Source organism: Staurois parvus, unplaced genomic scaffold (assembly GCF_062004578.1).
Source record: "Staurois parvus isolate SC_StPar_1 unplaced genomic scaffold, SC_StPar_1.0 ptg002351l, whole genome shotgun sequence".
Taxonomy (NCBI): domain Eukaryota; kingdom Metazoa; phylum Chordata; class Amphibia; order Anura; family Ranidae; genus Staurois; species Staurois parvus.
Genome location: NW_028320147.1, coordinates 13,575 through 37,135, shown reverse-complemented (window position 1 = coordinate 37,135; position 23,561 = coordinate 13,575). Strand labels below are relative to the sequence as shown.

Here is a 23,561-nt window from a genome sequence, read left to right as displayed (position 1 = left end):
CTTTACAGCAATTAGTGACTCTAGTTAAGCCTGCTGAGAGTTGTACTTCCTTCCGTCAGAGAGTCTGAGCTCCTCCAAACCAAATTTAGCATGATATCTCCCCGGACAGATGCACAGTAGCAACTGTTATTACTGGAAAGACCCCGACAGATGTAAGACACAAGAGGCTTTGTTGCACGGTCCCTGAATGCTATCCAGGTCACTTGGCATCAGAGTCAGGAAGATCTAGAGGCAATATTTTCTTTGTGACGGATAGAGCACAGCTACTGAAAAAAGAAAAAAAAAACAACTTTCCAAAATCTAACAAACCAGCTCCAAAAATATGAGGAAGCCAAAAACAATGCAACTTTTATGTGAAAATACAGTTCTATTCATCTTATCTATCACACAAACTAATCTTAAAATGGCCATTTACACAGATTTCTCCCTCCAAGCCAACACTGCCAGGCTAATGTATGTTGACAGCCATCCTCACACAGACCCTGCATCTAATTATTATTATTATACAGGATTTATGGCGCCAACAGTGTGCTCGGCGCTTTACAATATAACGGGAGACAATACAGCAACAATACAGTTCAATACAAGAGGGATAGGAGGGCCCTGATCCTTGGAGCTTACAATCTAGGAGGGATACAAGAGGGATTGGAGGTAATTGGATGAAGGTACTGTTTAACAGCCTTCCACCGGGCCCCTTCATCCAACAGTCAATTTAAGGATCAACTTTTGCCAAATGGAGTAAGGCAGGCCATAGACAAAAGTCTTTTGCAATTCCCTTTTGAGGCTTTCCCTCCTTATGGAGGGTGTCAGTGATGGTGTCAGGTCAGCAGTCTTTCCCATGATTGTGATTCCTACTGAACCAGACTGAGAGACCATTTAAAGGCTCAGGAACCCTTTGCAGCTGTTATGGCTGAATGAGCTGATTAGAGTGGGACACTTTGAGCCGAGAATATTCCACCTTTTCACAATATTCTCATTTTCTGAGATTGTGGATTTGGGGTTTTCATGAGCTGTAAGCCATATTCATCACAATGATGACAAATCACGGCTTGAACTATCTTGCTTTGCATGCAATGAGTCTATCTCAGCCAAGAGAAAGATGAGAGACATGAGACCGAACAATGCAGAAATGCTGAAGGCCGCTATTGAAGCATCCTGGTCTTCCATAACACCTCAGCAGTGCCACAGGCTGATAGCTTCCATGTCACGTCGCATTGAGGCAGTAATTGCTGCAAAAGGGGCCCAAACCAAGTACTGAGTACATATGCATGCTTCTACTTTTCAGAGGTCCGATATTGTTCTATGTACAATCCTTGTTTTATTGATTGCATGTAATATTCTCATTTTCTGAGATTGAGGATTTGGAGTTTTCATGATCTGCAAGCCATAATCATCACAATGATGACAAATCACGGCTTGAACTATCTTGCTTTGCATGTAATGAGTCTATCTCATATATTAGTTTCACCTTTTAAGTTGCATTACTGAAATAAATGAACTTTCACACTAGAAACTGCATGTGAATTGCACAGGAATGCGGTGGTTGCTGTGCAATTTACATGCAGTGCGATTTAATCCCGTTCATTAAATGGGCTGAAAGCGCACAGTACCATAAGTAGTGCATGTACTACTTTTTAAAAATGCACTGCAACCAGATCGCATGGTACTTTTGTACCATGCGATCTGGTGCGGGCAAACACATTGCACTTGCAACCTGCAGCTTTGGTGCCGTTAACCCCTTCGCACTGGCGCCTCCCGGCCCTTTAAGGGTTTCAGAAGCCGGGAGGTGGGGCGGGGTTTAGGGTCATGTGACCGCCGTGACACACCGTCACATGATCAGGAAAGGTCCCGATCGAAAGAGGAGATCAGGACCTTTCCATTAGTACCGGACATGTGTGCTGGGAGTGCGCAGGGCGCGCGCTCTCAGCACGTCTTTTTTTTTAATAGAATGCAAATGTGCGTCTAGGCCCAGCTGCCGGGAGGCCGCACATTTGCGTTCAGCCGGCGTCAAGAGGTTACTTTGTATTGACACATGCTGCAGAGGCAGTGCGATTGGACTGTGGTGCGGGAAACCGCATGGGAACATAGGTCCCAGTGTGAACAGGCCCTAAGCCCAGTGTACGCGAGGCCATAGAAAGCTTTTCTGCAGTACTGCTGGCAAGTCTGCCTGAAAAAAACCTCAAGCAGCTGATCACTCACCCAGTGACAAGTTGAAACAGTTCGCAAAATACTTGCACACAACTTTATGTTGTCACTTGTCTGAAAGTTTATTCCACTGAGGGAAGAACTAGTGATGTCAGCATGACTAAGAATCCTCACCTTTGATATATATAGTTTATAGGCGAAACAAGCACCAGCTGAGCTATTTGTATTTTGCCATTCATTTTAGTTTGCTGCATTGCAAATGATGAGGTGTGGTTTTTGTTTTGATTATGTGCATTGGCAGCTTATTGAATATGAATGGCCACATAAAGGACACTAAAGCAGACTTCCCTCCTAATCTGAAACTGCCACCATTAACCTCCCTAGCGGTCTGATTATGTCCATATCTCTGTGCTCAAAGCGGTACATTTTTTTGCATGGAAATATGTAGTTTTTTTATTGTAGGCTGTAATTTTTAGGAATAACTCACTGAAATCTGTCCGAACAAGAGTCTAGTAAACATCCCGGGTAGGATAAAATTTGAAACACGAAATCATAAATAATTTAATTATAAAAAAATAATAAATGTAATTAAATATAATCCAACCAAAAACACTGAAATTTGAAATAGAGCGCCAAGTTCGCACATCGCTGAGCTCAGTCGCAGAATCGTTTTCAGTGTCTGATGAGGAATTTCCCCCACGAATCATTATCACTCAATTCTGCAAGTGGTTCTGATTTACTATCGCTGTTCTCTAGCCGGTCTAAAACCGCTTTTGACCTAAAGGGACGCTTTTTGGACGCCATGGACGTTTCTCAGTTTCCAGGCAGAAAGACCAGTAAAAATGTAGGCAGGGCGCCGGACAAAGCACTCGGGACAAAATGTATGTGAAATAGTTTGATACAGGAATGTTTTACTATGTGATTTTAGTGAATGTCACTTTTTTGTCATTTTCAAATTTCCCGCCATATCGTCCCCCGGACGTCACAGAGAATGGAACTCAGAAGACAGATGCCGGCATCCGCCGGAGGACATTACAGGGGACACTGCAGGAGGGACATCACGGGCGCGCAGGACAAGGTAAGAGAAGAACAGATCCCGGAGCAGCGCCGCATGGTATTCCCGAGTGTAGATCGGGGTTACCGCTTGTGGTACTGAAACTTTACCCCGAGCTACACTCGGGAATACCGCCAGGGAGGCTGCAGAACTGTGTATTACAAAATAAATAGAATTACTACTTGACTCTTCTTTATCACTCATCACATATCCCAATCCTCCTTTCCATGGAAATCCACACCGCATTTTAAATATAGACAACATCAGTGGCCAGCTTCTTAAAGTGAACTTATAATGAATAAAGGGACCTGGGGTTAGGAACACTATCTGGTCTCCCACAGTGCATTGAAATGCAATTATTTCAGGAAGTATAAACTGTTTAATACTTTTTCTCATCAGCAGTATATAGCAGTCTTGTGACTTCTATCAGTGTCCAGCAGAGCACTGGTTAAAGCTTGTAAGGAGGAGTTTTTATTCTTTCGATTGTCCCATGTGGCTCTACAACCCTGGACCCTCTGTCTGGATAGTGCTGATTGGCCCTGTGCCGATCACATGCACTTTCCCAAGGAAAAAAAAAAAAACCAACTCTAGCAATACCTTCCAAACTGAGCATGTGCAGCTTGCCCCCAAGGCTCTATTCTATCAGCAGATGGATTGAGGACAGTAGAAGGGGAGGAGCAGAGAAGACAGGATCAAACAGCCTTTTTACACAATGCAGAGGATTAAGGATTGAGGTTCCACAGTGAGCATAGCAAGCATGCTTTACTGCATATGATTTTACTGTTGCGGGTCTAGTAACACCAAGAAAAACAATTGGAAACAGGCAGACTCTTTAATGCAGAAGAGTCACGCAATGTCTCTTCTGCAATAAAATACATTTCCCTGCCTGCGTGTGAAGATGACTGCATGCCTGCGCATGCACGAAGTAACATCATCCTATGCCAGCCAATTAGGCCGGCCGAAGACCAACACCTGGAAGAAGATATCGCCTCTGCAAGTTTGTAAGCATCGGATCAGTACATTCAATTAAAATGTAGGATATGAATCTTTCTTTGAAGTTCAACGGAACAGGCATACAGAGGTGTAGGCACTTATGCATTTTATGTTTGGGGACTCTACTTTAAAGGATAGGTTCACCTTTGGGAACATGTTGCACCCGCATTTAACCCCTTCCCGCCGGCGCCTACTGGCCCTTTAAAAGTTTCAGGGTTTAGGGATCATGTGACCGCCATGTTGTCACGGCGGTCACATGATCAGGAAAGGTCCCGATCGAAAGAGCAGACCGGGACCTTTCCGTGAGTACCGGACATGTGTGCTGGGAGCGCGCAGGGTGTGCGCTCTCAGCACATATGTTTTTTCTTACCTGGACGCAAATGTGCGGCCACTCGGCGTCTAGGCCCAGACACCGGGAGGCCGCAAATTTGTGTGCGGCCGGCGTGAAGGTGTAACAATATTCACTATCTCCCTTTTCTCCCATGTGACAGTGGGCCAGGGATCTTCTCCCTGCACCCAGTCATAATAATAAAAGAAAAAAAATGTATTATATATATTTAAAAAAAAAAAAAAAAAAAAAGAGAAAAAAAAAGCAGCTGTGCAGGGCTCTGCCCACCAGGCTACATCATTCATTCAGTGAATGAACTACAAGGACCATCATCCACTGCAGCTGACGACTTGTAGTTCTTAATGAACTATGAAGGCGCTGGTGAGCACAATGGTAGCTACATAGTTACTCTGCCTGAAAAAAGACAAAAGTCCCTCCAGTTCAACCATTATTAAAAAAAAAAAAAAAAAAAAAAAAGTTATAATCCTATACCCAAGATTGATCCAGAGCAGGGGCGGACTGACCATTCGAGCACTCGGGCACTGCCCGAGGGCCCGGGGTCAGAAGGGGGCCCTATAAAATGCCCCTGGTACCTTTTATAGGCTTTTTTGGGTGTGTTTTGAGTGTGGGCAAGGACACAGGGGCCCCATGATCCCCAGTTGCCCAGGGACCCTATGAGTTGTCAGTCCGCCCCTGATCCAGAGGAAGGCAAAAAAACCCAGCAAAGCATGATCCAATTTGCTCCTGCAAGGGAACAAAATTCCTTCCTGATTGCTTTACCTGCAAAAAAAGTGCTTTTAATATTTTTTTAAAAAGGTGAACTTATCCTTTAAAGCAAGGCAGGTTAACACGCACGTTTTACAGCACAAACATGAACCTGACCTTACAGTTCACTTTCCTTAGAAAAAAACTGTCCCCTGCAGGCATGCTGCAGAGATAGACCCTCGCTCCCTGGAAGCAGTGGTCTCTCTGCATTGGGTCTAACACACCCACTGCTGCACGATCGCTGGAGACGTACAATCAGCACCATCTTTGACTCAGCAGGGGGACGTCAGACGGCTGCACTACCTGTGCATAGATGTGAATTGGCCCGAGATACACTGTCCAGGCAGGAACAAGTAGAGGAGCACCTGACTAACTGGGTGCAATCCCTACACAGTGGTTTGCCAGTCTGCAGTTAAAGTGGTTCAAAAGTCTCAGGGATGGTTCACACTATAGAAACGCAGTCCAGATGCGTTCTGCACACGTGTTTTTGACGAGTTTTTGGCGCATTCCGTTTCCCCCCCTCTCTCCTATTTAAAGAGGAGCTCCACCCAAAAGGGGAAGTTCTGTTTTAGGTACTGCTTCCTCGCTCCCCATTAAGGATTGGCACGGTTGGGGAGCGGAGGGATTGCGGGTACCCGCTCCCAGTTCCGGTCCAATCGCCTAGGCATTAGGTAGGTGTCCTCCCTCCCTGTAGTCTTTTGGAACACGTGACAGGTCCCAGAAGACTACAGGACCATTCATGAAGTGCAGTACTACTCGCACATGTGCAGTGGGTACCCAACTATGAAGCTATCACAGCCGGGTGCCCACACTGAAGATGCCGGCCTCCTGGAATACAGGACAGCCGGTGAAACGGGCTGCGGGGGAAACACTGCAGGACCGAGGGACAGGTAAGTGGCTGTTTTTTAAAAGTCAGCAGCTACAGTTTTTGTAGCTGCTGACTTATTTTTTGATAGGTGAGTGGAACTCCGCTTTAAGTAGAGACAAGTGCGTTCCAGTGTGTTCTTGATGCGTTTTACCGTGTTCCAGTACAGTTCTGTGCAGGAAAAATGCAGCCTGTTCTACAAAACGCCCTGGAACTGCAAGCACTGGTGTGAACTATGACAACCATATAACCTGTGCGTTTTGGATGCAGAAAAAAAAAAAAAAATGAAACATGTAACGTGAACTGGCCCTCAAGGTTTTTTTTTTACCTTCATGCATTCTATGTATGAAGGTAAAAAACCTTCTCAGTGCAGCAGCCTCCTCTAAAACTCACCTAAGCCCCCCTCTCAATCCAGTGTTGTGCACTAGTCTCAGCTATCCCGGGACTCCCTCTTCTCATTGGCTTCCACTGCTGTCAATCACAGCCAGTGAGCTAATAAAAAGAAGGGACAGGGCCGAGCCATGGCTCCATGTGTGAATGAAAACACGGAGCAGCGGGTGCCCCCATAGCAAGCGGTTTGCACAGTAGGGAGGGGCAAGGAAAGCTTGCGGGGGACCCGAGAAGAGGAGGATCCAGCCTGCTCTGTGCAAAACCACAGCAGGTAAGTAGAGACATGTTTATTTTTTTTCTATAAAAAAAAATTAAAAATGTAGCCTTTAGAATCACTTTAAACCGCACAGCAAGATGTATAGAATCCCTTCTATGTAGCCGAGCAATACCTGCAGTCAGATCCTCTGCAGGGGAGTCACAATTATTACATAACAAAACCAACTGTGTGGCTTCACATAGTATACCGAGGAATGCGGTCAGAGGACACAGCGTGAGCGCCGGACACATACAATACAAACCTCTACCAAGCAAACTGCTGCAAAACTCCGCTCACGTGTTCCGTGTCACTATAGAGCCGCAACACAGACAGTCTGCATTATTTATTCAAGGACTTATGGAAACCCACATTGTGCAGCACACGCATCTCCGGGCGTCCGGACAGAGCACAGAACCACGGGACACGCAGAGGCAGCTGCCAGAACTTATACAGAACAGGACATGTTCATCCCCAGAACAAGACGGCAAACTATGTGTATAGATAGGTTCACCCCCCACTGACCGCAATACGCTTACCGAGCCCCCCCCACTGACCGCAATACGCTTACCGAGCCGCCCCCCCCCCCACTGACCGCAATACGCTTACCGAGCCCCCCCACTGACCGCAATACGCTTACCGAGCCCACCCCCCACAATACGCTTACCAAGCCGCCGCGCGCCCCCCCCCACCGACCGCAATACGCTCACCGAGCCCCCCCCCCCCCCACCGACCGCAATACGCTCACCGAGCCCCCCCCCCCACCGACCGCAATACGCTCACCGAGCCCCCCCCCCCACCGACCGCAATACGCTCACCGAGCCCCCCCCCCCACCGACCGCAATACGCTCACCGAGCCCCCCCCCCACCGACCGCAATACGCTCACCGAGCCCCCCCCCCCACAATACGCTCACCGAGCCCCCCCCCCACCGACCGCAATACGCTCACCGAGCCCCCCCCCACCGACCGCAATACGCTCACCGAGCCCCCCTCCCCCCACCGACCGCAATACGCTCACCGAGCCCCCCCCCACCGACCGCAATACGCTCACCGAGCCCCCCCCCCCCCCACCGACCGCAATACGCTCACCGAGCCCCCCCCCCACCACGACCTCAATACGCTCACCGAGCCCCCCCCCCACCACGACCTCAATACGCTCACCGAGCCCCCCCCCCACCACGACCTCAATACGCTCACCGAGCCCCCCCCCCCACCGCAATACGCTCACCGAGCCCCCCCCCCACCACGACCTCAATACGCTCACCGAGCCCCCCCCCCCCCCACCACGACCTCAATACGCTCACCGAGCCCCCCACCACGACCTCAATACGCTCACCGAGCCCCCCCCCCCACGACCTCAATACGCTCACCGAGCCCCCCCCCCCACCACGACCTCAATACGCTCACCGAGCCCCCCCCCCCCCACCACGACCTCAATACGCTCACCGAGCCCCCCCCCCCCACCACGACCTCAATACGCTCACCGAGCCCCCCCCCCCCACCACGACCTCAATACGCTCACCGAGCCCCCCCCCCCCCACCACGACCTCAATACGCTCACCGAGCCCCCCCCCCCACCACGACCTCAATACGCTCACCGAGCCCCCCCCCCACGACCTCAATACGCTCACCGAGCCCCCCACCTCAATACGCTCACTGAGCCCCCCCCCCCCACCTCAATACGCTCACCGAGCCCCCCCCACCTCAATACGCTCACCGAGCCCCCCCCCACCTCAATACGCTCACCGAGCCCCCCCCCCCCACCTCAATACGCTCACCGAGCCCCCCCCCCCACCTCAATACGCTCACTGAGCCCCCCCCCCCCACCTCAATACGCTCACTGAGCCCCCCCCCCCCACCTCAATACGCTCACCGAGCCCCCCCCCCACCTCAATACGCTCACCGAGCCCCCCCCCCCACCTCAATACGCTCACCGAGCCCCCCCCCCCACCTCAATACGCTCACCGAGCCCCCCCCCCCACCTCAATACGCTCACCGAGCCCCCCCCCCCACCTCAATACGCTCACCGAGCCCCCCCCCCACCTCAATACGCTCACCGAGCCCCCCCCCCACCTCAATACGCTCACCGAGCCCCCCCACCTCAATACGCTCACCGAGCCCCCCCACCTCAATACGCTCACCGAGCCCCCCCCACCTCAATACGCTCACCGAGCCCCCCCCACCTCAATACGCTCACCGAGCCCCCCCCACCTCAATAAGCTCACCGAGCCCCCCCCACCTCAATACGCTCACCGAGCCCCCCCCACCGACCTCAATACGCTCACCGAGCCCCCCCCACCGACCTCAATACGCTCACCGAGCCCCCCCCACCGACCTCAATACGCTCACCGAGCCCCCCCCTTACAGCAATACACCTACCGCCATCATCACCTACTTACCCTGACAGAGCTCTGTCCACCAATCCCACAACATACCCCACAGATAGCAATAATAATAACTGCTAAATACACCCCACACTAAAATAACCCCCAATGACTGACCACCATCACCCCAAGATACCATACATTCCCCCCCAGTGCCTAAGGACCCCCATATGTGTCCCCCCCCAGTGCCTCAGGACCCCCATAGTGTCCCCCCCATTACCTCAGGACCCCCATAAATCCCCTCCAGTACCCCCATACGCCCCCCCATTACCCCAGGACCCCCCATACGCCCCCCCATTACCCCAGGACCCCCATACATTCCCCCAGTACCCCCATACGCCCCCCCATTACCCCAGGACCCCCATACATTCCCCCAGTACCCCCATACGCCCCCCCAGTACCTCAGGACCCCCATACCTCCCCCCCAGTACCCTAAAACGTCCCCCCCAGTACCTCAGGACCACCATACGTCCCCCCCCCAGTACCTCAGGACCACCATACGTCCCCCCCCCCAGTACCTCAGGACCACCATACGTCCCCCCCCCCAGTACCTCAGGACCACCATACGTCCCCCCCCCCAGTACCTCAGGACCACCATACGTCCCCCCCCCCAGTACCTCAGGACCACCATACGTCCCCCCCCCCAGTACCTCAGGACCACCATACGTCCCCCCCCCCAGTACCTCAGGACCACCATACGTCCCCCCCCCCAGTACCTCAGGACCACCATACGTCCCCCCCCCCAGTACCTCAGGACCACCATACGTCCCCCCCCCCAGTACCTCAGGACCACCATACGTCCCCCCCCCCAGTACCTCAGGACCACCATACGTCCCCCCCCCCAGTACCTCAGGACCACCATACGTCCCCCCCCCAGTACCTCAGGACCACCATACGTCCCCCCCCCCAGTACCTCAGGACCACCATACGTCCCCCCCCCCAGTACATCAGGACCACCATACGTCCCCCCCCCCAGTACCTCAGGACCACCATACGTCCCCCCCCCCAGTACCTCAGGACCACCATACGTCCCCCCCCCAGTACCTCAGGACCACCATACGTCCCCCCCAGTACCTCAGGACCACCATACGTCCCCCCCAGTACCTCAGGACCACCATACGTCCCCCCCAGTACCTCAGGACCACCATACGTCCCCCCCAGTACCTCAGGACCACCATACGTCCCCCCCAGTACCTCAGGACCACCATACGTCCCCCCCAGTACCTCAGGACCACCATACGTCCCCCCCCCCCAGTACCTCAGGACCACCATACGTCCCCCCCCCCAGTACCTCAGGACCACCATACGTCCCCCCCCAGTACCTCAGGACCTCCAGTACCTCAGGACCACCATACGTCCCCCCCTCCAGTACCTCAGGACCACCATACGTCCCCCCCCCCCCAGTACCTCAGGACCACCATACGTCCCCCCCAGTACCTCAGGACCACCATACGTCCCCCCCCGTACCTCAGGACCACCATACGTCCCCCCAGTACCTCAGGACCACCATACGTCCCCCCAGTACCTCAGGACCACCATACGTCCCCCCAGTACCTCAGGACCACCATACGTCCCCCCCAGTACTCAGGACCCCCATACGTCCCCCCCCCAGTACCTCAGGACCACCATACGACCCCTCCAGTACCTCAGGACCACCATACGCCCCCCCCATTACTTTAGGATCCCCATAGACCGTCTTCCCTCCAATCCCCTCCTCGGCCCCGATGGTGACAGCGGCTCTCCAGCGGTCACTCCCCTCCTCCAGCAATAACAAAGGGCTCTCCCCTCCCCCACACTCACCCCCGGAGCAGCCGGTAAAGCAGCAGTCCAGTGAGCCCGGTGGCTCCGGTAGCGGCGGCGGCCCAGCCGGCCAGCGGCACTCGGCTGACTTCCTCCATGCGGGATCGGGGCGGCGGGCGACGCTGGATGTCCGGCCTGGAGCAGGCACACGGCTTACTGTACGGAGCGCGCCAGCCAATCCGAGCGCGGCATCTCCGAGCCCGGGCTACAGGCCCCACCCCGCTGCCAATCAGCGCGTCCAGGGGAAAGCCTTGTGGGGGCGGGGCCAGCCGCTCTTTGGCGCACACGTGGGCGGCTCTGTAGTCCGGGGGCGTCAGGTAGTCGTGAAAGGCCGAGATCGTGAGGGGGGCCCTGGGAGGGGGGATGACTCACGGGGGTCGTGCCGGGCTTCAGAAACTTCCAGCCGGAATGGAAGCAGCATGAGCGCCATGTGAGGGGTAGGCCTGTGTGCGGTCCGGGCACCCCGAGAGGACCTGTCATCCCCCAATCACCCCGATCGATACACAGGACCTGTCCTCCCCCCAATCACCCCGATCGATACACAGGACCTGTCCTCCCCTGATCGATACCCAGGACCTGTCCTCCCCCAATCACCCCGATCGATACCCAGGACCTGTCCTCCCCCAATCACCGCTATCGATACCCAGGACCTGTCCTCCCCCAATCACCCCGATCGATACCCAGGACCTGTCCTCCCCCAATCACCCCGATCGATACCCAGGACCTATCCTCCCCCAATCACCCCGATCGATACACAGGACCTGTTCTCGCCCAATCATCCTGATCGATATGCAGGACCTGACCTCACACCAATCAATATACAGCACATGTCCTGCTCCAGTCACCCCAATCAAGTTACAGGACCTGTCCTCCCTCAATCAGTATTCAGAAACTTTCCTCCAATCACCCTGATCAATATACAGGACCTGTCCTCCCTGATTAATACACAGGACCTGTCCACCCCCAATCAATATACAAGACCTGTCCTCCCCCGATCACCCTGATCAATATACAGGACCTGTCCTTCCCCAATCAATACACAGGACCTGTCCTCCCCCAATCACTCTGATCAATATACAGGACCTGTCCTTCCCCAATCAATACACAGGACCTGTCCTCCCCCAATCACCCTGATCAATATACAGGACCTGTCCTCCCCCAGTCAATACACAGGACCTGTCCTCCCCCAATCAATATACAGGGCCTGTCCTCTCCCAATCACCCTGATCAATACACAGGACCTGTCCTCCCCCAATCAATACACAGGACCTGTCCTCCCCCAATCAATATACAGGACCTGTCCTCCCCCAATCACCCTGATCAATACACAGGACCTGTCCTCCCCAATCGCCCTGATCAATACACAGGACCTGTCCTCCCCAATCAATATATGGGGCCTGTCCTCCCCAATCACCCCAATCAATACACAGGACCTGTCCTCCCCCAATCAATATACAGGACCTGTCCTCACCCAATCACCCTGATCAATACACAGGACCTGTCCTCCCCAATCGCCCTGATCAATACACAGGACCTGTCCTCCCCAATCAATATATGGGGCCTGTCCTCCCCAATCACCCCAATCAATATACAGGACCTGTCCTCCCCCAATCACCCCGATCAATATACAGGACCTGTCCTCCCCCAATCACCCCAATCAATATACAGGACCTTTCCTCCCCAATCACCCCAATCAATATACAGGACCTTTCCTCCCTCAATCACTATGATCAATAAATACGATCTGTCCCCCCCAATGACCGTGATCTATATACAGGACCTGTCCTCCCCAATCACCCCGATCTATATACAGGACCTGTCCTCCCCCCAATCACCCCGATCTATATACAGGACCTGTCCTCCCCAATCACCCCGATCTATATACAGGACCTGTCCTCCCCAATCACCCCGATCTATATACAGGACCTGTCCTCCCCCCAATCACCCCGATCTATATACAGGACCTGTCCTCCCCCCAATCACCCCGATCGATATACAGGACCTGTCCTCCCCCAATCACCCTGATCGATATACAGGACCTGTCCTCCCCCAATCACCCCGATCGATATACAGGACCTGTCCTCCCTCAATCACCCCTATCAATAAACAGGACCTGTTCTCCCCAGTGACCCTGATCTATATACAGGACCTGTCCTCCCCAATAGATGGAGGGCAAGATGGAAGTTGGCCCACACCTGATGTTGATGACACAGGTTTCTTGATGGATTCAGTTCTGTCTATCCTCTTGAAAAAACGATCCAGTAATGTCTGAGTAGTAGTTCTTTTTTTCTCATCATAGATGACTCTGTAGCACTGGATGGCATTCTGAACGGCTGCTGCAACCTCATGTATCGTTCAACGCTGGGCTCCTGTGCCTCAAAACTAACAGTGCCTCTTCAAGTAAAGAAAATCCCCTTGCCGTTTCCTGTGTTGTGAATCTCTTTGGTTCTTCAGTTACATCTTCCTCTTGGCTCTCTTCGTCTTTTCGCTGGCCTCTAATTCCATCAGGTCCTCATTAACAAGCTCCTTGTGTTGCACAGCAAGGAGTTCAATGAAGTCGTCCTCTTGCAGATCCAGCTCCATGCTAAGGGTCACTAGGTTGTTGAAGGCCTCTTTGAACTCCTTACCATCTTCTCAAGTTCATGAACAAACTGCGGGCAAAGATTCTTCCAAACCCCATTCATGGTGACAGGCGGATCCTCACGCCAAGCAAAGTGGATGTTTTTTATGGCCACAGCTCAGGTGGGAGAATCTGTCCACAGGACAACGATTAGTTGTGCACTCCACAAATCTGGCCTTTATGGAAGAGCGGCAAGAAGAAAGCCATTGTTGAAAGAAAGCCATAAGAAGTCCCTTTTGCAGTTTGCGAGAAGCCATGTGGGGGACACAGCAAACGTGGAAGAAGGGGCTCTGGTCAGAGGAGACCAAAATTTAACTTTTTGGCCTAAAAGCAAAACACAATGTGTGGCGGAAAACTAACACTGCACATCACCCTGAACAGACCACCCCCACCATGAAACATGGTGGGGATGCTTTTCTTCCTCAGGGGAAGGGAAGCTGGTCAGAGTTGATGGGAAGATGGATGGAGCCAAATACAGAGCAATCTTAGAAGAAAACCTGTTAGAATCTGCAAAAGACTGGAGACCGGGGCGGAGGTTCACCTTCCAGCAGGACAACGACCCGAAACATCCAGCCAGAGCTACAATAGAACGGTTTAGATCAAAGCATCTTCATGTGTTAGAATGTCAAAGTCCAGACCGAAATCCAATGGAGAATCTGTGGCCAGACCTGAAAATTGCTGTTCCCAGATGCTCTCCATCCAATCTGACAGCTGGAGCGATTTTGCAAAGAAGAATGGGCAGAAATGTCCCTCTCTAGATGTGCAAAGCTAGGAGAGACATCCCCAAAAAGACTTACAGCTGGAATTGCAGCAAAAGGGGGTCCTACACAGTATTGACTCCGGGGGGGGCTGAACACAAATGCACGCCACACTTTTTACAGATTTATTTGTAAAAAATGTTGAAAACCATTTCTCATTTTCTTTACGCTTCACAATTATGTGACACTTTGTGTTGGTCTATCATATCAAATCCCAATAAAGTACATTGACGTTTTTGTTTGTAACATGACAAAATGTGGGAAATTTCAAGGGGTATGAAAACTTTTTTCAAGGCACTTTAAAAACAAATTTTCTGTAAAAAAAAAAACCCACAGTAAAAAATTTTAGGGTACATGATGTTACACGAGGTGCACTCTATTGCACCTCTGAAAAGCAATCTGCAGTGGATAGCAATGGCTGCCATGTATTCAGTAGATGGTCTCAATCTCAGTCCCGTGAAGACTGAGATTGAGCTCTGCAGTCACTTTTGTAGTAGTTGTTTTCTTATTCTGGGTCACAATCCTGCGCAATATCCTTTTGTCTCTTTCAGTCAGGTGGTCCTGAACCTCCACTGCTGGCAGGTACACTCCAGGGACAAGCTGGCATGTGTTTCAGGACCTGGAAGCACACCAGTGTGGGATGTCGGCCAGCTTGTAACGTAGGTGTCTGGTGAATTCATACAATTTCTTATATCTTCATCCTGGATACCAGCTGTAGAGGTAATATTTCGCTACTAGCATAATTACATACTCCCCATAGAGGGTAAGTGAAGGGTATTGGAGGTCTATACATATGTCACATGGAGGAGAGGACTGATGAGTGACTATAGTGCGTTGGGCCTACAATGGTGATTTCTCTCTTTGCTATCGGAATCATTTTTACTACAACCATTGATATCATTTTTTATCTATGCATCCTTTGCAAATATTTTGATTGTACGTGGTGGACTGTATATCATGTGCCGTTGATTTTATGTTTATATAGTCAGAAGGCGATGTCTCTTTCAAAAAAATTCCCTTCTCCCCTTTTTTTTTCCCACCAACTGATGGTAGGTGGGTTGTCAAATCAATTGATGCTGTCTATTTAAGGAGGTTGAGGTCTGGAAGACATCAGCCATAGCTATGAGGAAGGGGATTGGGTCCCCCGAAACGCATCCGCTGTCTTTTTCATCCTGTCTTCAGTTGGAGGTGGAGAGCGGACCGTCACATTGTGTGTTTTAGCCATTTACAGTTGTGTTCAAAATAATAGCAGTGTGTTGAAAAAAGTGAATAAAGCTGAAAATCCTTCTAATAGCTTTTATTTCCATCCACACAAATGCATTGGGAACACGACACATTCTATTCCAAATCAAAACATGAAGAAAAATACATCAAATTTGTGTTGTTCCTCTAAATAAATTGAAGAAAAGTGAATATTAGACAGTTCAAAAAAAATCGCAGTGTTTGTATTCTTCTTTACAAACTCAAACATTCACTATATAAACTGAAATATGTTTGAAGATTTTGCTTTCCTTTGAATGACTTCATGAATATTTGGTTGTAGTCGCACTGTTTCTGAGAACTGCTGTACATCTGTGTTGCATGGAGTCACCCAACTTCTGGCCCCTGTGATCAGGTATTCCAGCCCAGGATGATTGGACGACATTCCACAGTTCTTCTCTATTTCTTGGTTTTGCCTGAGAAACGGCATTTTTGATGTCACCCCACAAGTTTTCTATTGGATTAAGATCCGGGGATTGGGCTGGCCACTCCATAACGTCCATCTTGTTGGTCTGGAACCAAGATGTTGCATGTTTACTGGTGTGTTTGGGGTCGTTGTCTTGTTGGAACACTCATTTCAAGGGCATTTCCTCTTCAGCATAAGGCAGCATGACCTCTTCAAGTATTCTGATGTATTCAAACTGATCCATGATCCCTGGTATGCGATAAATAGGCCCAACACCGTAGTATGAGAAACATCCCCATATCATGATGCTTGCACCACCATGCTTCACTGTCTTCACAGTGTCCTGTGGCTTGAATTCAGTGTTTGGGGGTCGTCTGACAAACTGTCTCCGGCCACTAGACCCAAAAAGAACAATCTTACTTTCATCAGTCCACAAAATGTTGCGCCATTTCTCTTCAGGCCAGTCAATGTGCTCTTTGGCAAATGGTAACCTCTTCAGCACGTCTTTTTTCCAACAGCGGGACTTTGCGGGGGCTTCTTGCAGATAGCTTGGCTTCACATAGGCGTCTTCTAATTGTAACAGTCCTCACAGGGAACATCACACCTTCTTTCATCTTCCTGGAGCTGATTGTTGGCTGAGTCCACGCCATTTTGGCTATTCTATCCATTCCAATGGTAGTTTTTTGCTTTCTTCCACGTCTTTCAGGTTTTGGTTGCCATTTTAAAGCATTTGCGATCATTTTAGCTGAGCAGCCGATCATTTTCTGCACTTCTTTATATGTTTTTTCCTCTCCAATCAACTTTTTAATCAAGGTACGCTGTTCTTCTGAACAATGTCTGGAACGACCCATTTTCCTCAGAATTTCAGAGAGAAATGCACTGTAACCAGCATGTACAACATTTGCTGCCTTCCTTCCTTAAATAAGGGCAATAATTGCCACCTGCTTTTCAAAGAATGAATGACCTCACTAATAGAACTCCACACTGCTATTATTTTGAACACGCCCCTTTCAATGAGTGATTCAATTACACAGAATCAGCAGCATGCATGTGTTATGCCGCCTGGCAGAGTCTCTAGCAGCCCACCGCACGAACGCTCTCAGGGCGTGGGGTCTAAGTCCCAGCCTGCTGTTCACCAGGGCCCCTGATGGTGGGGATGGACTTGGTGCAGACTGAAACCAGGTCGCGACCCCCGAGTGCGTCCTGCGGTGGTAGAGAATACTGACGGGAGTGCAGGAACGGAATCTACTTTGGAAGAGGCAGACAGATACACGGGTCTGATCCAAACCGGATGGATGGTCGGGTACGGTATGCGTGGTCAGACAGGCCGGGTCGGTATTATGCGGGCAGCGAGGTACAGAGGAGCGAGCTAAGAATGGTCAGGTCACAAGCCAGGTTCAGCAGGATGCGGACAAATACAGTACCAGGGATCAGACAGAAGAGTAGTCAGGCAAGCCAGGGGTTAAACAGGAGAAGAGCAGAATCAGGAACAAGCAGAGGTCGGCAACGGAGTATACAGCAACACAGGATACAAGACCAAACGGCAACTAACATACCTGTTCCTACGTTTAAATAGCCCGCCTCCCGCTGTCATTGGTGCCAGGCGCGCGTCCGTGATCCCGAGTGCGCATGCGCGAACCCCGCCGCTGCCATGCGTGGCCAGGTCCTACCGCCCGCCGGGTAGAGAGAGTTGGTGTTCTGCGCATGCGCCGCCCGACGTGATGCCACAGAACACCTGGATCCTGACATTGCCCCCCCCCCTACGGGCAGCCGCCGGATGCCCAACAGTTCTCTTGCATGGGTGGTTGTCAAAAAAATCCCGAATCAATCTAGAGGCATGAATGTTCTGGGAGGGTTCCCATGAGTTCTCCTCTGGACCATACCCTTTCCACTTAATGAGAAACTGGGTCTGATCTCCCCTCTTCCTACAGTCTAGAATTGTCTCAATTTCGAATTCCTCCTCCCCATCAGCGTTTATGGCGTCAGGAGGCCTAGATCTCCGGTTCGGGAATGGGTCCGGTGCCGCGGGTTTCAACAGAGATACATGAAATACCGGGTGAATTCGAAAGGATTCCGGGAGTACGAGCTCGTACGCCACCTCGTTAACCTTCCTCTTTACCTGAAATGGGCCCATAAATCTTGGTCCCAATTTCCGTGATGGGCATGTCATCTTAAGGTTTGTTGTGGCCAACCAGACCTGGTCCCCTGGGTGTAACATAAGCTCCCCTCTTCTCCTTTTGTCAAAGGCTTTCTTACTGCCCTCCTGGGCCTTCAGGATTGCCTCTTGTAAGACCCTATTATTTGCAGAAAGGAAGTGCAACATGTCCTGTGTAGCTGGCACCGAACTCTCAGGAATTGTGTCAGGTAAAAAGGTCGGGTGGAAGCCGTAATTGGCAAAAAATGGGGATTGCTGAGTAGTCGAGTGGCTTGCATTGTTGTAAGCAAATTCGGCCAGTGGTAAAAGAGTTAGCCAATCGTCCTGAAGAAATGATGTATAACATCGGAGATATTGTTCCAAGGTCTGGTTCGTACGTTCGGTCTGTCCATTGGTCTGTGGATGATATGCCGAGGAGAGAGATAACTTGATTTCCAAGGTCTCGCATAGTGCTTTCCAAAATTTGGAGGTGAACTGGGCACCCCTATCCGAAACTATATCCTTAGGAATTCCATGGAGTCTCACCACCTCTCTCACAAAAATTTGCGCTGTCTCCGCAGCGGATGGTGTGTCTTTGAGAGGCACGAAGTGGGCCATCTTGGATAGGCGGTCCACAATCACGAAAATGGCGGTATGGTCTTGAGATGGAGGAAGTTCCACAATGAAGTCCATTGAAATCATTTCCCACGGTCTGTTAGGTATGGGTAAGGGTCGCAGGAGCCCCCAAGCCTTGTTCCTAGAAGGCTTATTCCTTTGACAGACCGCGCAGGTCTTTACGTAAGCCTCGCAATCTTTGGACATGCTGGGCCACCAGAACATACGTTGTAGAAGTTCCAACGTCTTCCGGGTCCCGAAGTGGCCAGCCAGGGGATGGTCATGGCAATGACCCAAGACCGTGGTGCGAGATTCGTCAGGTACCAAGATTCGTCCTTCTTTCCACCATAATCCGTCTCTATTCTGTAGCGGCACCCCTGGAACATTTGGAGCCCCAATGGATGCTGCCTGTAGTTGGGAACGTAGCTCAGTCTGTAATGCCAAAAAATTACCAGACGACAGGATGGTGTCAGGTTTGTGGGCCTCCTCTGGGTCTTCGAACATACGCGAAAGAGCATCTGGTTTCGTGTTCTTTGATCTAGGCCTATAAGTAATATGAAACACAAACCGAGAGAAAAAAAGTGCCCACCTAGCCTGTCTTGGTCTCAAGCGCTTTGCCGTTCTTAAATATTCAAGGTTCTTGTGATCCGTAAAAATCAATATCGGGTGCACGGCTCCTTCCAGCAAGTACCTCCATTCCTCCAACGCTGCTTTGATGGCCAGGAGTTCTCGGTCCCCTATGTCATAGTTCCTTTCGGCCGAAGACAGTTTCCTAGAGAAAAATGCCACGGGATGCATCAGTTCCTTGATGCCCTTCCTTTGGGAAAGCACAGCCCCAACCGTGTTTTCGGATGCATCCACCTCCAAGATGTAGGGTAGTGAAGAATCAGGATGGCTCAATACTGGGGCCTGGGTGAATAACCTCTTTAGGGACTCAAAGGCTTCTTGCGCCTCAGATGTCCACTTGAAACGCACTCCCTGTTTGGTAAGTTGCGTGATGGGGGATACCAGGCCTGAAAAATTCCTAATGAATTTCCGGTAAAAATTGGCAAAGCCAATGAACCGCTGAACCCCTTTTTTATCTAACGGCACCGGCCATTCCAGAACTGCGGAGATCTTCTGTGGATCCATCGCTATTCCAGTAGTAGAAATAATTAGGCCTAAGAAGGGGATACTGTGCTGCTCAAAACTGCATTTATCTGCCTTTGCGTATAAACCATGCAAACGGAGCCTTTCCAGCACTACCCTGACGTGACCCCTATGCTCCTCCAGAGATGCAGAAAAAATTAAAATATCATCAAGATAGATGACCACAAAGATATCCAAGAAGTCCCTGAACACATCGTTAATGAAGTGCTGGAAGGTGGCGGGGGCGTTACACAGACCGAAGGGCATTACCAGGTACTCGAAGTGCCCGAACCTAGTACGGAAGGCAGTCTTCCACTCATCTCCCTCCCGAATACGGACCAGATTGTAAGCCCCCCTCAAATCCAACTTCGTAAAAACAGATGCAGTCCTGAGTCGCTGAAACAGTTCTGGTACTAAAGGAAGTGGGTAACGGTTCTTTACCGTGATCTTGTTAAGCTCCCTATAGTCCACACAGGGCCTTAAGGATTTATCCTTCTTCTCAACAAAGAAAATACCCGCCCCGGCCGGGGACGTGGAGGGGCGTATGAACCCCTTCTGAAGATTTTCCTCAATATATTCTTTTAGTACCCCCAGTTCCTTTTCTGACAGAGGAAAGATCCGCCCGAAAGGTACCTCAGATCCCGGGAGCAGATCGATTGGACAGTCGTAGGCCCTATGCGGAGGAAGATTGTCAGCTCCCCGCTTACTAAATACGTCAAGGTATTGATGGTAAACTGAAGGGACGAGTTGTGTCAGCTCCATGTCAGCATCTACGCAGAATAGTGTGCGTGGGGCCTCCGGCTCATGTGGACAACAATGCTCTTGGCAGTATGGAGAGCCGAACCGGAGGGTACCGGCTTTCCAATTAATCTGGGGGTCGTGGGCTCGCAGCCACGGAAGCCCCAGAATAATTGGAAACAGAGGGGAGGAGATAGCATTCAAACACAAGAATTCTCGGTGAGTCTTGGATATAGTCACACAGAGAGGCGGGGTCTCCCGGTCCACCACCCCAGACTTGATCCGAGATCCATCGGCTAAGAAAATATTAAACCCACATTCTTTAACCTGTAAGGGAATCTGGAATCGATCCGCGAAGTCCAGATCCACAAAACAGCTACAGGCCCCAGAATCAATGATCGCTGTTGCCGTCACGACCCTTCCGGGGAGCTGGAATGAAATGGGTACCGCTAAATAATTGACATTGTGACTGGCTGTAGTAGGTGTGGCAGAGTAAACAGAAGTGCATTTACTAGCCTTCACCGGACAGGAACGTACCATGTGGCCAGCCTCCCCACAGTAGAGGCACAGGTTGTTGTGGCGGCGTCTTTGACGCTCTTCAGGTGTTAGGGAGGGACGAGCTAGCCCGACTTGCATTGGTTCCGGTGTATCCAGGGGTTCTGGATTGCGATTCCCAGTAGGGCTACTGACTGGTCTTGAAGCATGGGGTAACATCCAAGCAGGCCTCAGGCCCTGGCCTGACCTCTCCATCCTGCGTTCCCGCAAGCGTCGGTCGATCTGAATAGCCAGGGTCATGAGTTTTTCTAGTGTGGCTGGTATGCCTACCCTGGCTAGTTCGTCTTTCAGGGACTCAGACAGGCCTATGCGGAACTGGTTGCGCAAGGCAGCGTCGTTCCATTGCGTGTCTCCCATCCACCGCCTGAACTCACCCGCATACTCCTCTGCAGGCCTACGACCTTGCCTGAGAGACTGAAGGGCCGATTCGGCTGATGCTGCTCATTCGGGGTCATCGTAAAGGAGGCCCATCGCTTCAAAGAATGCTGCCACAGATTCCAGCTGAGGTGGTTGCTGGATCTCTAATAGTCGATGCGCCCATTCTTGGGGTTTGTCCAGTAGCAAAGAAATAATAAACCCAACCTTCACAGTTTCTGTCGCAAATGTACGTGGCTGGAGCCTAAAGTACAACAGGCAGGCATTACGGAATGCTCTGAACTTGGTGCGATTCCCACTGAATCGTTCTGGGACAGGAACATGAGGTTCTGGCATAAGAGTAGGTGTAGGTGCTGCTGGTCCGGCCAGGGTTTCAGGGGTACCACTGGCCGGAGCTGAGGGACTATGATCTTGGGGGGCTGAAATAGTGGTGGTTAGGGTCTGGATCCGACCATCCAGGTGATTATAGCCCTCCTCCAGCGCCCTTACCGCCTGAGTAAGAGCCGCCAGATGCTGGCACATACTTTCCAGGGGGGAAGGTCCTCTTCCGGGTTCCATCATTTTTGGCCGTTTGGTACTGTTATGCCGCCTGGCAGAGTCTCTAGCAGCCCACCGCACGAACGCTCTCAGGGCGCGGGGTCTAAGTCCCAGCCTGCTGTTCACCAGGGCCCCTGATGGTGGGGATGGACTTGGTGCAGACTGAAACCAGGTCGCGACCCCCGAGTGCGTCCTGCGGTGGTAGAGAATACTGACAGGGGAGTGCAGGAACGGAATCTACTTTGGAAGAGGCAGACAGATACACGGGTCTGATCCAAACCGGATGGATGGATGGTCGGGTACGGTATGCGTGGTCAGACAGGCCGGGTCGGTATTATGCGGGCAGCGAGGTACAGAGGAGCGAGCTAAGAATGGTCAGGTCACAAGCCAGGTTCAGCAGGATGCGGGCAAATACAGTACCAGGGATCAGACAGAAGAGTAGTCAGGCAAGCCAGGGGTTAAACAGGAGAAGAGCAGAATCAGGAACAAGCAGAGGTCGGCAACGGAGTATACAGAAACACAGGAACAGGACACAAGACCAAACGGCAACTAACATACCTGTTCCTACGTTTAAATAGCCCGCCTCCCGCTGTCATTGGTGCCAGGCGCGCGTCCGTGATCCCGAGTGCGCATGCGCGAACCCCGCCGCTGCCATGCGCGGCCATGTCCTACCGCCCGCCGGGTAGAGAGAGTTGGTGTTCTGCGCATGCGCCGCCCGACGCGATGCCGCAGAACACCTGGATCCTGACATCATGTCATGACTGTTGGGTCTGTTGGATTTCTATTACTCTACCAGACCTGCTAGGAAATTATTTGCCATGTAGAAATATCATTTCTACCAAAAACAGTGATTGATCCGGTTAGTGATGTCTGACTGCTATTATTTTGAACACAACTGTACATGCCTTTTACTCACTTGGATTGTGAGTATAACATTTGTCTTTTATCTCCTCTAATAAAGTGTCAAGGATAATGCGCTAGGCGTCTGCACCCTCTCTGTTTTTTTGTTTAGTACAGTGTTGGATTTCTGGGGAAATCGGGATCTGAGGAGGGCTACACCGTCACGTCTTTCCAGTTTTGGATGTGAAAAGACTATGCGATATTCCGTTTATGCGATGAGTGCTTTTATCATTTTCTGAGCGCTGGAGTGTCGAGTTTGAATTTTTTTTCTTTTTGTCTGAATGGTGCCTGTGCTGAACTGCTCAGTGGCCGACCTCCCGTGTTCAGAATGCAGCCACTCGCCACGCGATCCCAAAGCAAGTGGAGATCGCTGTGTCCTGGACTGGACATGGCACACAGGAAAACGCAGGCGATCATACATAATGGTGCACCGAAATGAAAATTCTGGTGCCGAAAACGAAAATTCAAAATGCACTTGGCTGAAAACCGAAACAGAAATACGCAGTTTTTAAAAAGGAATATATATTTTTTGGAAAAAAATACACTGATTAAAAAAA

General features: G+C 51.1%; 1 protein-coding gene and 1 long non-coding RNA gene across 2 annotated transcripts in view; one reads left to right on the top strand and one right to left on the bottom strand.

Moving 5' to 3' along the window:
- TMEM201 (transmembrane protein 201) overlaps positions 1-11,323 on the bottom strand; it is a 72,011-nt gene extending 60,688 nt beyond the window's left edge. The window contains exon 1 of the mRNA XM_089665787.1: positions 10,979-11,323. Within this exon, the coding sequence (XP_089521913.1) occupies positions 10,979-11,076 (98 nt within the window). The 5' untranslated portion in view covers positions 11,077-11,323. The remainder of the gene's footprint in view (positions 1-10,978) is intronic.
- Positions 11,324-11,339: 16 nt separating this feature from the next.
- LOC149431205 (uncharacterized) lies at positions 11,340-14,591 on the top strand. Its single transcript, XR_016309358.1, has 2 exons — positions 11,340-11,415; positions 13,278-14,591. It is a non-coding gene; the product is annotated as an uncharacterized LOC149431205 (long non-coding RNA).
- The last annotated feature ends 8,970 nt before the right edge of the window (positions 14,592-23,561 follow it).